Below are 12,965 nucleotides of genomic sequence, written 5' to 3'. Positions count from 1 at the left end.
GGGGTGTGAAGCCACTGTTGCTGCTCTAGAGCCAGTCGTTGCAGCTCTGCTGACTGGGGCATGCATGGCCTGAAGCTGGTGCGCTGCAGACATGGGGGCTGAGAGGCACCAGGCAGGTCCCGGTAAGGCGCAGCTATGGCAGAGATGGAGAGAAGTGAGAGAGAGAGAGAGAGAGAGGGGGGCGGAAACAAGAGATAATTTCTTTAACATTTCATTTGACTGTTTTTTCTGTTTCATAGAAAGAGTTTACTCTCACATTTCAATAATTCATTGTGCTACTTTTGCACACACATCTACAAAATGTCATGCTAATAAAGTTTCTGACTCTTGAGAGAATGGGGCAAAGCCAGATGGAGAGTGAGAGACATGGGGTGGGGGGGGGGGGGGGGTGGGGAGAGAAAGAAGGGAGAATCAGAAAAAGACTGAGAGATGTGGGAGAGGGGGAGAGAAGATGGAGCCAGAAGGACGAATCAGAGAGACTGAGAGATGTGGGAGAGAAAGAGGACAGAGACAGAAGAAGAATCAGAAAGAGCCTCAGATATGTGGGAGAGGGGAAAGAAGATGCAGAGAGGCTGAAGGGAGAGTGAGAGACGTGGGAGAGAGTGAGAGAAAGATGGAAAGAGACAGAAGGAAGAATCAGAAAGAGACTGAGAGACATAGTGGAGTGGGATGAGAAAGATGGAGATAGGCAGAAAAGACGAATCAGAAGGAGACTGAGAGACATGGGAGAGGGGACAATGAGGGAGTACAGCAGCAATTCTCAAAAAAGCTGCAAAACCAGATTATGGCATCCTCGGCCTCGCGCAGGTTGGACAAGAGGTGGGGTTGAAAAGAGTATTGCAGTCATGCCAGAAGTTGGCCTGTGGTGGTACAACATTTTTAACCTCCTAAAACCGGGGTCACATCTGGAAAAAGTGTGGGAAGCACACTGGAATACAGCACAGAAGGGGGAACTGAGGCAGACATGGGCGTGAGAAGGGGAAAAAGATGAAGAAAACAGAGAGGAAGGAAAAACTCAGTGGTGCAAATCTCACTCACTCAATCTGTGAAAGAAAGCAGGGGGCCTACTTACATCCAGAGCCGAACCCTTCTAGAGCCCCCCCCCCCCAACTCTTAAGGCCCCTTTTGACACTGTTAATTTGAACTTACATTTCCCTGAAACCATTCCTCAGGATCATCCCAAGCTGGAGACACGCCCCCTACAGCTCCTGTCCCACCCACTGCGTTGCAGCCAAACAGGGAAGGCAGTGGGCAGGACACCATTTGGAGCCCCTGCCCTCCCTTGCGTCTGCACATAGCTTACTTCAGCCCTGCCATTCCCTCTTTTCTATTCCTGGAATTCCCCCTCCCACCCCATCACACCTGTCTCAAATTCCAACAGACCCCTGCACATCAGCCCTATTTAGGTTGTGTTTCATCCATCCACTACCTCCCTACTCTGCACCCAACTCCAGTCACCCCTCCTCTGCCCATCCATATAGGATTCCTCCCCACATTCTATCCTGCTCTCTCATGATAGACCCCCTTCTGTGGTCTAAATCTTACCAAAGAGCTGGTGTCTGAGAACCTCGTTCTCATGGAGAGGGTGTGGCAGCAGCGGGTTAGGCAGGGTCCCAGTGGGGTAAGGAATCCGGGTCAGGTGGGACCCAGAGGTCAGCGGATCCATCAGGGGGTGAACAGAGGCCGAGGCTGGAAGAAGAAGGGTTACAGAGAGAGTGAATCTGGATTTTAGGTTTCCAAGCTGAAGGGAGTTAGAATCAGGCACAGCAGGGCATTTCACTCTAAGTCAGGGCTTCCCAAATCTGTCCCTGGCGCTCCACAGCCAGTCAGGTTTTCAGGATTGCCACAATAAAATGGACACACGAGCCTCCAGTGTATTCAAATTTACTTGAGAACAAGTTTGGGAAGCCCTGGTCTAAAATATCTAAGCATTTTTCTCATGTTTACAAAATAAAAGAACACTTGGGGAAAAACGCGAAGCTGGTACCCAACTTGTCCAGGATCACAAGAAGTAGTATTTCCTTCTGGCCTCCCCAAATCTCAGCCTAATCACTAAGAGGGCCAGCACACCCATTTTCCCCAACCTAACTGACCCAGACAGTTATAATCTGCTTCCACCCAGCGGGTGGAATGTCATGACTAAACCCCATTATCTCCCCACTCCATCCCCAACCACCTTCTCTTACCAATCCTCAGCCCAAATCCACCTGCATAAAAACGTAATACCTTTCCCTCTATCTCAGATAAAAGTTTCTAGTCTCCCCCCACCCAACCATCCCAAAGTATCTCCTACCATCAAGTGCACACCTCCCCCGAGAAAGTTTACTCATCAGCACTAAGAGCTGGATTGGACCCCCCCCCCCCCCAGACACTTACCAGACTCAGGGTTCATGTCTTCAAAAAAGTACATTAAGTAGTGCCAAACTGGGACAGACCAAAGGTCCATCAAGCCCAGCACCCTGTTTCCAATAGTGGCCAATCCAGGTTACAAGTACAGAACAATTCAATACATTTTATGCTACTTATCCTAGAAATAAGCAGTGAATTTTCCCCATCTTAATAAGAGCTCTCACCCCCCACACCCCGGCCTGTATCACCTGCATGAACTCCTAGAGGGTCTCCCCCATGCACCCACCCTCAGACCTGCATCTTACCTGCATGCACTGCTAGAAGTCTTCCCCACACTCCCCCAGCCTGCAATCTTACCTGCATGCACTCCCAGAGGACTTCCCCCACCCCCAACCTGCATCTTACTTAAATGCACTCCCAGAGGACTCCCTCCACCCCCAGCCTGCAGCTCATCTGCATTCACTCCCGGAGGACTCCCCACACACAGCCTGTATCTTACCTGCATGCACGGCATCCTGCTGATGCAGGTGAAGGTGGGAATGGATATGCGAGTGCTGGTGATGGTGTGGAGTCACATTTAGCATCTGAAGCCTGACCAGCGGGTCCCCGCCCAGCGTGTGCTGCCTCTCCGCAGCCAGCGCCAGCCTCTCCCGCTCCAGAGGCCCCAGCCCTGGATGGAAAGGAAAGGGATGCAAACCAGGGCCTCCGGCCAGCGCTAGTGGCCCGTGCCGGGGGTAGTGCTCTAGGGCTCCAGGCACAGCGTGCAGTTGCTCCAGGTCCGCGGGCTTCACCTCAAAGCCTGGCTTCAGCCTCTCTCGCAGCTCCCTCTCCCGGGCTTCTCGCTCCCTGGCTTCCCGCGCAGCTGCCGGCTCACTGCCGTATACGCCGTACGCCAGCAGCGGCTCCATCGTGCCCAGAGGCACATAGAAAGGGTGGCTGCGATTGCCCGGGGACATGACGTGAGGACGGGCATACTCGCTAAGTGTACGCAGGGCTGGGGTGTCCGGACCCAGGTAGGGAGGAACAGTGGCCACAGCACTGCCTGGTTCAAAGGGGGCACGATGAGCCACAGCCGCCAGCTGAGCACAGTCTGCAGGACGAACCTCCGCAGGAATCTTCTGCAATAAGGGAAGGAGCAAACAAGGACAAAATTTAGACAAGGAAAATAAACATATCCCCCAGGAAGCAGCAGCGACATTACAGACACACAGAGCACAGGAAGCAGCAGAGACCACAGGCTCGGCCTCTAAGAGGACCCAGTGCTGGGTTCTGTCTCTCTCCTGCTGCTGTGTGTCGGGCCCTGGGTGGTTCATAACCCTGTCCCGGCACACAGGAGCAGTAGTGACAAACCGAGGGAGAAGCAGGCGCAGGAAGGTTGTGGGGGGGGGGGGGGGGGGGGGGAGCAGTGACGGCTGCGGCGATCCTGCCCCCGGTCCGGCTCTGTTTCTCGGCAGTCCTGCACACAGCACAGGGAGCAGCAGCGACGCCCCCCCCCCCAGAGCACAGGGACAAGCACAGACAGCTGAAGATCTTTGCATTTTCATACCAGGTTTCTCTCCAGTTCTCTCTCCCTCTCCCGTTCTCTCTCTTTCTCTCTCTCTCGCTCCCTCTCCCTTTCCTTTTCCTCTCGGGCTTTTTGCTCTGCTTCCTTGCGCGCTCTTTCGATGTGATCTGCTCGCTTCTTGGCAAGCTTTGAGCCCTCCAGAGGGACAAAACAGAGATCAGTGCGGGAGCAGGAGTTGAATCCTCTGTCCAGGAGCTTGTTAAATCTGAGTAATGACAAGAACAGGGAGTGAGAAGACAAAGAGAACTGGATATAGTCTGAAAGGTCCAAACTCTGTTGCATTTATGCCAATGACCTTCACACAATATGAAGACCTGCAGATGAAAACCCCAGATAGTTTACAAGAGACTCTAAACGGAGGAGTAGCCTAGTGGTTAGTGCAGCGGACTTTGATCCTGGAGAATCGGGTTTGATTCCCACTGCAGCTCCTTGTGACTCTGGACAAGTCACTTAACCCTCCATTGCCCCAGGTACAAATAAGGACCTGTATATACTATGTAAACTGCTTTGAATGTAGTTGCAAAAACAACATAAACGCATTATATCAAGTCCCATTAACAAGATTCCAGGCACAATGTCAAAGAGTAGCAACATTCCATATAGAACCCCAAAGACTAGCAAGATTCCAGAATCCCAAGGAGTAGCCTAGTGGTTAGTGCAGTGGAACATGGAACGTTGCTACTATTTGAGATTCTGCTGCTACTGTCTGAGATTCTACATGAAATGTTGCTACTATTTGAGATTCTGTTGCTACTATCTGAGATTCTACTGAAATTTTGCTACTATTTGAGATTCTGTTGCTACTATCTGAGATTCTACATGGAATGTTGCTCCTATCTGAGATTCTACATGAAATGTTGCTACTATTTGAGATTCTGTTGCTACTATTTGAGATTCTACATGAAATGTTGCTATTTGAGATTCTGTTGCTACTGAGATTCTACATGACATGGTGCTATTTGAAATTCTGTTGCTACTATCTGAGATTCTACATGAAATGTTGCTATTTGAGATTCTGTTGCTACTGTCTGAGATTCTACATGGAATGTTGCTACTATTTGAGATTCTACATGGAATGTTGCTAGTATTTGAGATTCTACATGAAATGTTGCTACTATTTGAGATTCTGCTACTATCTGAGATTCTACATGAAATGTTGCTACTATTTGAGATTCTGTTGCTACTATTTGAGATTCTGTTGCTACTATTTGAGATTCTACATGAAATGTTGCTATTTGAGATTCTGTTGCTACTATTTGAGATTCTACATGGAATGTTGCTGCTATCTGAGATTCTACATGAAATGTTGCTACTATTTGAGATTCTGTTGCTACTATTTGAGATTCTACATGGAATGTTGCTGCTATCTGAGATTCTACATGAAATGTTGCTACTATTTGAGATTCTGTTGCTACTATTTGAGATTCTACATGAAATGTTGCTATTTGAGATTCTGTTGCTACTGAGATTCTACATGACATGTTGCTATTTGAAATTCTGTTGCTACTATCTGAGATTCTACATGAAATGTTGCTATTTGAGATTCTGTTGCTACTGTCTGAGATTCTACGTGAAATGTTGCTACTATTAGAGATTCTGTTGCTACTATCTGAGATTCTGTTGCTACTATTTGAGATTCTACATGAAATGTTGCTATTTGAGATTCTGTTGCTACTATCTGAGATTCTACATGAAATGTTGATACTATTTGAGATTCTGTTGCTACTATTTGAGATTCTACATGAAATGTTGCTACTATTTGAGATTCTGTTGCTACTATTTGAGATTCTACATGGAATGTTGCTAGTAGATGAGTAGCCTAGTGGTTAGTGCAGTGGACTTTAATCCTGGGGAACTGGGCTTGATTTCCACTACAGCTCCTTATGACTTTGGACAAGTCACTTAACCCTCCATTGCCCCAGGTACAAATAAGGACCTGTATATACTATGTAAACTGCTTTAAATGTAGTTGCAAAAACAACATAAACGCATTATATCAAGTCCCATAAACAAGATTCCAGGCACAATGTCAAGGAGTAGCAACATTCCATGTAGAACCCCAAAGAATAGCAAGATTCCAGAATCCCAAGGAGTAGCCTAGTGGTTAGTGCAGTGGAACATGGAACGTTGCTACTATTTGAGATTCTGCTGCTACTATCTGAGATTCTACATGAAATGTTGCTACTATTTGAGATTCTGTTGCTACTATCTGAGATTCTACTGAAATTTTGCTACTATTTGAGATTCTGTTGCTACTATCTAAGATTCTACATGGAATGTTTGCTACTATCTGAGATTCTACATGAAATGTTGCTACTATTTGAGATTCTACATGAAATGTTGCTATTTGAGATTCTGTTGCTACTGAGATTCTACATGACATGGTGCTTTTTGAAATTCTGTTGCTACTATCTGAGATTCTACATGATATGTTGCTATTTGAGATTCTGTTGCTACTATTTGAGATTCTACATGAAATGTGCTACTATTTGAGATTCTGTTGCTACTATTGAGATTCTACATGGAATGTTGCTAGTAGATGAGTAGCCTAGTGGTTAGTGCAGTGGACTTTAATCCTGGGGAACTGGGCTTGATTTCCACTACAGCGCCTTATGACTTTGGACAAGTCACTTAACCCTCCATTGCCCCAGGTACAAATAAGGACCTGTATATACTATGTAAACTGCTTTAAATGTAGTTGCAAAAACAACATAAACGCATTATATCAAGTCCCATAAACAAGATTCCAGGCACAATGTCAAGGAGTAGCAACATTCCATGTAGAACCCCAAAGAATAGCAAGATTCCAGAATCCCAAGGAGTAGCCTAGTGGTTAGTGCAGTGGAACATGGAACGTTGCTACTATTTGAGATTCTGCTGCTACTATCTGAGATTCTACATGAAATGTTGCTACTATTTGAGATTCTGTTGCTACTATCTGAGATTCTACATGAAATGTTGCTACTATTTGAGATTCTGTTGCTACTATCTGAGATTCTACTGAAATTTTGCTACTATTTGAGATTCTGTTGCTACTATCTAAGATTCTACATGGAATGTTGCTACTATCTGAGATTCTACATGAAATGTTGCTACTATTTGAGATTCTACATGAAATGTTGCTATTTGAGATTCTGTTGCTACTGAGATTCTACATGACATGGTGCTATTTGAAATTCTGTTGCTACTATCTGAGATTCTACATGAAATGTTGCTATTTGAGATTCTGTTGCTACTGTCTGAGATTCTACGTGAAATGTTGCTACTATTTGAGATTCTACATGGAATGTTGCTAGTATTTGAGATTCTACATGAAATGTTGCTACTATTTGAGATTCTGTTGCTACTATTTGAGATTCTACATGAAATGTTGCTACTATTTGAGATTCTGTTGCTACTATTTGAGATTCTACATGGAATGTTGCTAGTAGATGAGTAGCCTAGTGGTTAGTGCAGTGGACTTTAATCCTGGGGAACTGGGCTTGATTTCCACTACAGCTCCTTATGACTTTGGACAAGTCACTTAACCCTCCATTGCCCCAGGTACAAATAAGGACCTGTATATACTATGTAAACTGCTTTAAATGTAGTTGCAAAAACAACATAACGCATTATATCAAGTCCCATAAACAAGATTCCAGGCACAATGTCAAGGAGTAGCAACATTCCATGTAGAACCCCAAAGAATAGCAAGATTCCAGAATCCCAAGGAGTAGCCTAGTGGTTAGTGCAGTGGAACATGGAACGTTGCTACTATTTGAGATTCTGCTGCTACTATCTGAGATTCTACATGAAATGTTGCTACTATTTGAGATTCTGTTGCTACTATCTGAGATTCTACTGAAATTTTGCTACTATTTGAGATTCTGTTGCTACTATCTAAGATTCTACATGGAATGTTGCTACTATCTGAGATTCTACATGAAATGTTGCTACTATTTGAGATTCTACATGAAATGTTGCTATTTGAGATTCTGTGCTACTGAGATTCTACATGACATGGTGCTATTTGAAATTCTGTTGCTACTATCTGAGATTCTACATGAAATGTTGCTATTTGAGATTCTGTTGCTACTGTCTGAGATTCTACGTGAAATGTTGCTACTATTTGAGATTCTACATGGAATGTTGCTAGTATTTGAGATTCTACATGAAATGTTGCTACTATTTGAGATTCTGTTGCTACTATTTGAGATTCTACATGAAATGTTGCTACTATTTGAGATTCTGTTGCTACTATTTGAGATTCTACATGGAATGTTGCTAGTAGATGAGTAGCCTAGTGGTTAGTGCAGTGGACTTTAATCCTGGGGAACTGGGCTTGATTTCCACTACAGCACCTTATGACTTTGGACAAGTCACTTAACCCTCCATTGCCCCAGGTACAAATAAGGACCTGTATATACTATGTAAACTGCTTTAAATGTAGTTGCAAAAACAACATAAACGCATTATATCAAGTCCCATAAACAAGATTTCCAGGCACAATGTCAAGGAGTAGCAACATTCCATGTAGAACCCCAAAGAATAGCAAGATTCCAGAATCCCAAGGAGTAGCCTAGTGGTTAGTGCAGTGGAACATGGAATGTTGCTACTATTTGAGATTCTGTTGCTACTATTTGAGATTCTACATGAAAATGTTGCTATTTGAGATTCTGTTGCTACTATCTGAGATTCTACACGAAATGTTGCTACTATCTGAGATTCTACATGAAATGTTGCTATTTGAGATTCTGTTGCTACCTATCTGAGACTCTACATGAAATGTTGCTACTATTTGAGATCTGTTGCTACTATCTGAGATTCTACATGAAATGTTGCTACTATCTGAGATTCTACATGAAATGTTGCTATTTGAGATTCTGTTGCTACTATCTGAGACTCTACATGAAATGTTGCTACTATTTGAGATTCTGTTGCTACTATCTGAGATTCTACACGAAATGTTGCTACTATCTGAGATTCTACATGAAATGTTGCTATTTGAGATTCTGTTGCTAGTATCTGAGATTCTACATGAAATGTTGCTACTATTTGAGATTCTGTATGAAATGTTGCTACTATTTGAGATTCTGTTGCTACTATCTGAGAATCTACATGAAATGTTGCTACTTTTGAGATTCTGTTGCTACTCTTTGAGATTCTACATGGAATGTTTGCTAGTAGAGGAGTAGCCTAGTGGTTAGTGCAGTGGTCTTTAATCCTGGGGAGCTGGGCTTGATTTCCACTACAGCTCCTTATGACTTTGGACAAGTCACTTAACCCTCCATTGCCCCAGGTACAAACAAGGACCTGTATATACTATGTAAACTGCTTTGAATGTAGTTGCAAAAACAACATAAACACATTATATTAAGTCCCATTAACAAGATTCCAGGCACAATGTCAAAGAGTGGCAACATTCCATGTAGAACCCCAAAGAATAGCAAGATTCCAGAATCCCAAGGAGTAGCCTAGTGGTTAGTGCAGTGGAACATGGAATGTTGCTACTATTTGAGATTCTGTTGCTACTATTTGAGATTCTACATGGAATGGTTGTTACTATCTGAGATTCTACATGAAATGTGCTACTATTTGAAATTCTGTTGCTACTATCTGAGATTCTACATGAAATGTTGCTACCATTTGAGATTCTGTTGCTACTATCTGAGATTCTACATTAAATTTGCTACTGTTTGAGATTCTGTTGCTATCTGAGATTCTACATGAACTGTTGCTACCATTTGAGATTCTGTTGCTACTATTTGAGATTCTACATGAAATGTTGCTACTGTTTGAGATTCTGTTGCTACTATCTGAGATTCTACATGAAATGTTGCTACCATTTGAGGTTCTGTTGCTACTATTTGAGATTCTACATGAAATGTTGCTACCATTTGAGGTTCTGTTGCTACTATTTGAGATTCTACATGGAATGTTGTTACTATTTGGAGATTCTGTTGCTACTATCTGAGATTCTACTGAAATTTTGCTACTATTTGAGATTCTGGTTGCTACTATCTAAGATTCTACATGGAATGTTGCTAATATCTGAGATTCTACATGAAATGTTGCTACTATTTGAGATTCTACATGAAATGTTGCTATTTGAGATTCTGTTGCTACTGAGATTCTACATGACATGGTGCTATTTGAAATTCTGTTGCTACTATCTGAGATTCTACATGAAATGTTGCTATTTGAGATTCTGTTGCTACTGTCTGAGATTCTACGTGAAATGTTGCTACTATTTGAGATTCTACATGGAATGTTGCTAGTATTTGGATTCTACATGAAATGTTGCTACTATTTGAGATTCTGTTGCTACTATTTGAGATTCTACATGAAATGTTGCTACTATTTGAGATTCTGTTGCTACTATTTGAGATTCTACATGGAATGTTGCTAGTAGATGAGTAGCCTAGTGGTTAGTGCAGTGGACTTTAATCCTGGGGAACTGGGCTTGATTTCCACTACAGCACCTTATGACTTTGGACAAGTCACTTAACCCTCCATTGCCCCAGGTACAAATAAGGACCTGTATATACTATGTAAACTGCTTTAAATGTATTGCAAAAAACAACATAAACGCATTATATCAAGTCCCCATAAACAAGATTCCAGGCACAATGTCAAGGAGTAGCAACATTCCATGTAGAACCCCAAAGAATAGCAAGATTCCAGAATCCCAAGGAGTAGCCTAGTGTTAGTGCAGTGGAACATGGAATGTTGCTACTATTTGAGATTCTGTTGCTACTATTGAGATTCTACATGAAATGTTGCTATTTGAGATTCTGTTGCTACTATCTGAGATTCTACACGAAATGTTGCTACTATCTGAGATTCTACATGAAATGTTGCTATTTGAGATTCTGTTGCTACTATCTGAGACTCTACATGAAATGTTGCTACTATTTGAGATTCTGTTGCTACTGTCTGAGATTCTACATGGAATGTTGCTAGTGGAGGAGTAGCCTAAAGGTTGGTGTTGTGGACATTGAACCTGGGGAACTGGGTTTGATTCTCACTGCAGCTCCTTGTGACTCTGGACAAGTCACTTAACCCTCCATTGCCCCAGGGACAAATAAGGACCTGTATATACTATGTAAACTGCTTTGAATGTAGTTGCAAAAACACATAAATGCATTATATCAAGTCCCATTAACAAGATCCAGGCACAATGTCAAAGAGTAGCAACATTCCATGTAGAACCCCAAAGAATAGCAAGATTCCAGAATCCAAGGAGTAGCCTAGTGGTTAGTGCAGTAGAACATGGAATGTTGCTACTATTTGCGATTCTGTTGCTACCATCTGAGATTCTACATGAAATGTTGCTACTATTTGCGATTCTGTTGCTACTGAGATTGTACATGAAATGTTGCTACTATTTGCGATTCTGTTGCTACTATTTGAGATTCTACATGAAATGTTGCTACTATATGAGATTCTGTTACTACTATTTGAGATTCTACATGAATGTTGCTACTATTGAGATTCTACATGGAAGTTGCTAGTAGATGAGTAGCCTAGTGGTTAGTGGCAGTGGACTTTAATCCTGGGGAACTGGGCTTGATTTCCACTACCACTCCTTATGATTTTGGACAAGTCACTTAACCCTCCATTGCCCCAGGTACAAATAAGGACCTGTATATACTATGTAAACTGCTTTGAATATAGTTGCAAAAACAACATAAACGCATTATATCAAGTCCCATTAACAAGATTCCAGGCACAATGTCAAAGAGTAGCAACATTCCATGTAGAACCCCAAAGAATAGCAAGATTCCAGAATCCCAAGGAGTAGCCTGGGTGGTTAGTGCAGTACTATTTGAGATTCTGTTGCTACTATTTGAGATTCTACATGAAATGTTGCTACTATTTGAAATTCTACATGGAATGTTGTTACTATTTGAGATTCTGTTGCTACTATTTGAGATTCTACATGAAATGTTGCTACTGTTTGAGATTCTGTTGCTACTATCTGAGATTCTACATGGAATGTTGCTAGTGGAGGAGTAGCCTAATGGTTGGTGCAGTGGACATTGAACCCGGGGAACTGGGTTTGATTCCCACTGCAGCTCCTTGTGACTCTGGACAAGTCACTTAACCCTCCATTGCCCCAGGGACAAATAAGGACCTGTATATACTATGTAAACTGCTTTGAATGTAGTTGCAAAAACAACATAAACGCATTATATCAAGTCCCATTAACAAGATTCCAGGCACAATGTCAAAGAGTAGCAACATTCCATGTAGAACCCCAAAGAATAGCAAGATTCCAGAATCCCAAGGAGTAGCCTAGTGGTTAGTGCAGTGGAACATGGAATGTTGCCACTATCTGAGATTCTACATGAAATGTTGGTACTATTTGAGATTCTGTTGCTACTATCTGAGATTCTACATGAAATGTTGCTACTATTTGAGATTCTGTTGCTACTATCTGAGATTCTACATGGAATGTTGCTACCATTTGAGATTCTGTTGCTACTATCTGAGATTCTACATGGAATGTTGCTAGTGGAGGAGGTAGCCTAATGGCTGGTGCAGTGGACATTGATCCTGGAGAACTGGGTTTGATTCCCCACTGCAGCTCCTTGTGACTTTGGACAAGTCACTTAACTTGACCAAGGTACAAGTAAGGACCTGTATATACTATGTAAACTATTTTGAATGTAGTTGCAAAAACAACATAAACGCATTATATCAAGTCCCATAAACAAGATTCCCAGGCACAATGTCAAATAGTAGCAACATTCCATGTAGAACCCCAAAGAATAGCAAGATTCCAGAATCCCAAGGAGTAGCCTAGTGGTTAGTGCAGTGGAACATGGAATGTTGCTACTATTTGAGAATCTGTTGCTACCATTTGAGATTCTACATGAAATGTTGCTACAATTTGAGATTCTGTTGCTACCATCTGAGATTCTACATGAAATGTTGCTACAATTTGAGATTCTGTTGCTACCATCTGAGATTCTACATGAAATGTTGCTACTATTTGAAATTCTGTTGCTACTATCTGAGATTCTACATGAAATGTTGCTACACATGGAATGTTGCTAGTATTTGAGAT

At 42.6% G+C, this 12,965-nt stretch overlaps 1 protein-coding gene across 1 annotated transcript in view; it reads right to left on the bottom strand.

Moving 5' to 3' along the window:
- The window catches only part of ATN1 (atrophin 1), a 31,527-nt gene that overhangs the window by 3,662 nt on the left and 14,900 nt on the right, over nucleotides 1–12,965 (bottom strand). The window contains 6 exon segments of the mRNA XM_030186335.1: nucleotides 3–56; nucleotides 58–107; nucleotides 110–133; nucleotides 1,546–1,689; nucleotides 2,849–3,467; nucleotides 3,896–4,118. Of these exon segments, the coding sequence (XP_030042195.1) occupies nucleotides 3–56; nucleotides 58–107; nucleotides 110–133; nucleotides 1,546–1,689; nucleotides 2,849–3,467; nucleotides 3,896–4,118 (1,114 nt within the window).

The sequence above is a fragment of the Microcaecilia unicolor genome, chromosome 14 (assembly GCF_901765095.1).
Source record: "Microcaecilia unicolor chromosome 14, aMicUni1.1, whole genome shotgun sequence".
Taxonomy (NCBI): Eukaryota; Metazoa; Chordata; class Amphibia; order Gymnophiona; family Siphonopidae; genus Microcaecilia; species Microcaecilia unicolor.
The sequence above is the reverse complement of the archived record's forward strand: the minus strand, read 5'-3'. Positions and strand labels throughout refer to the sequence as shown.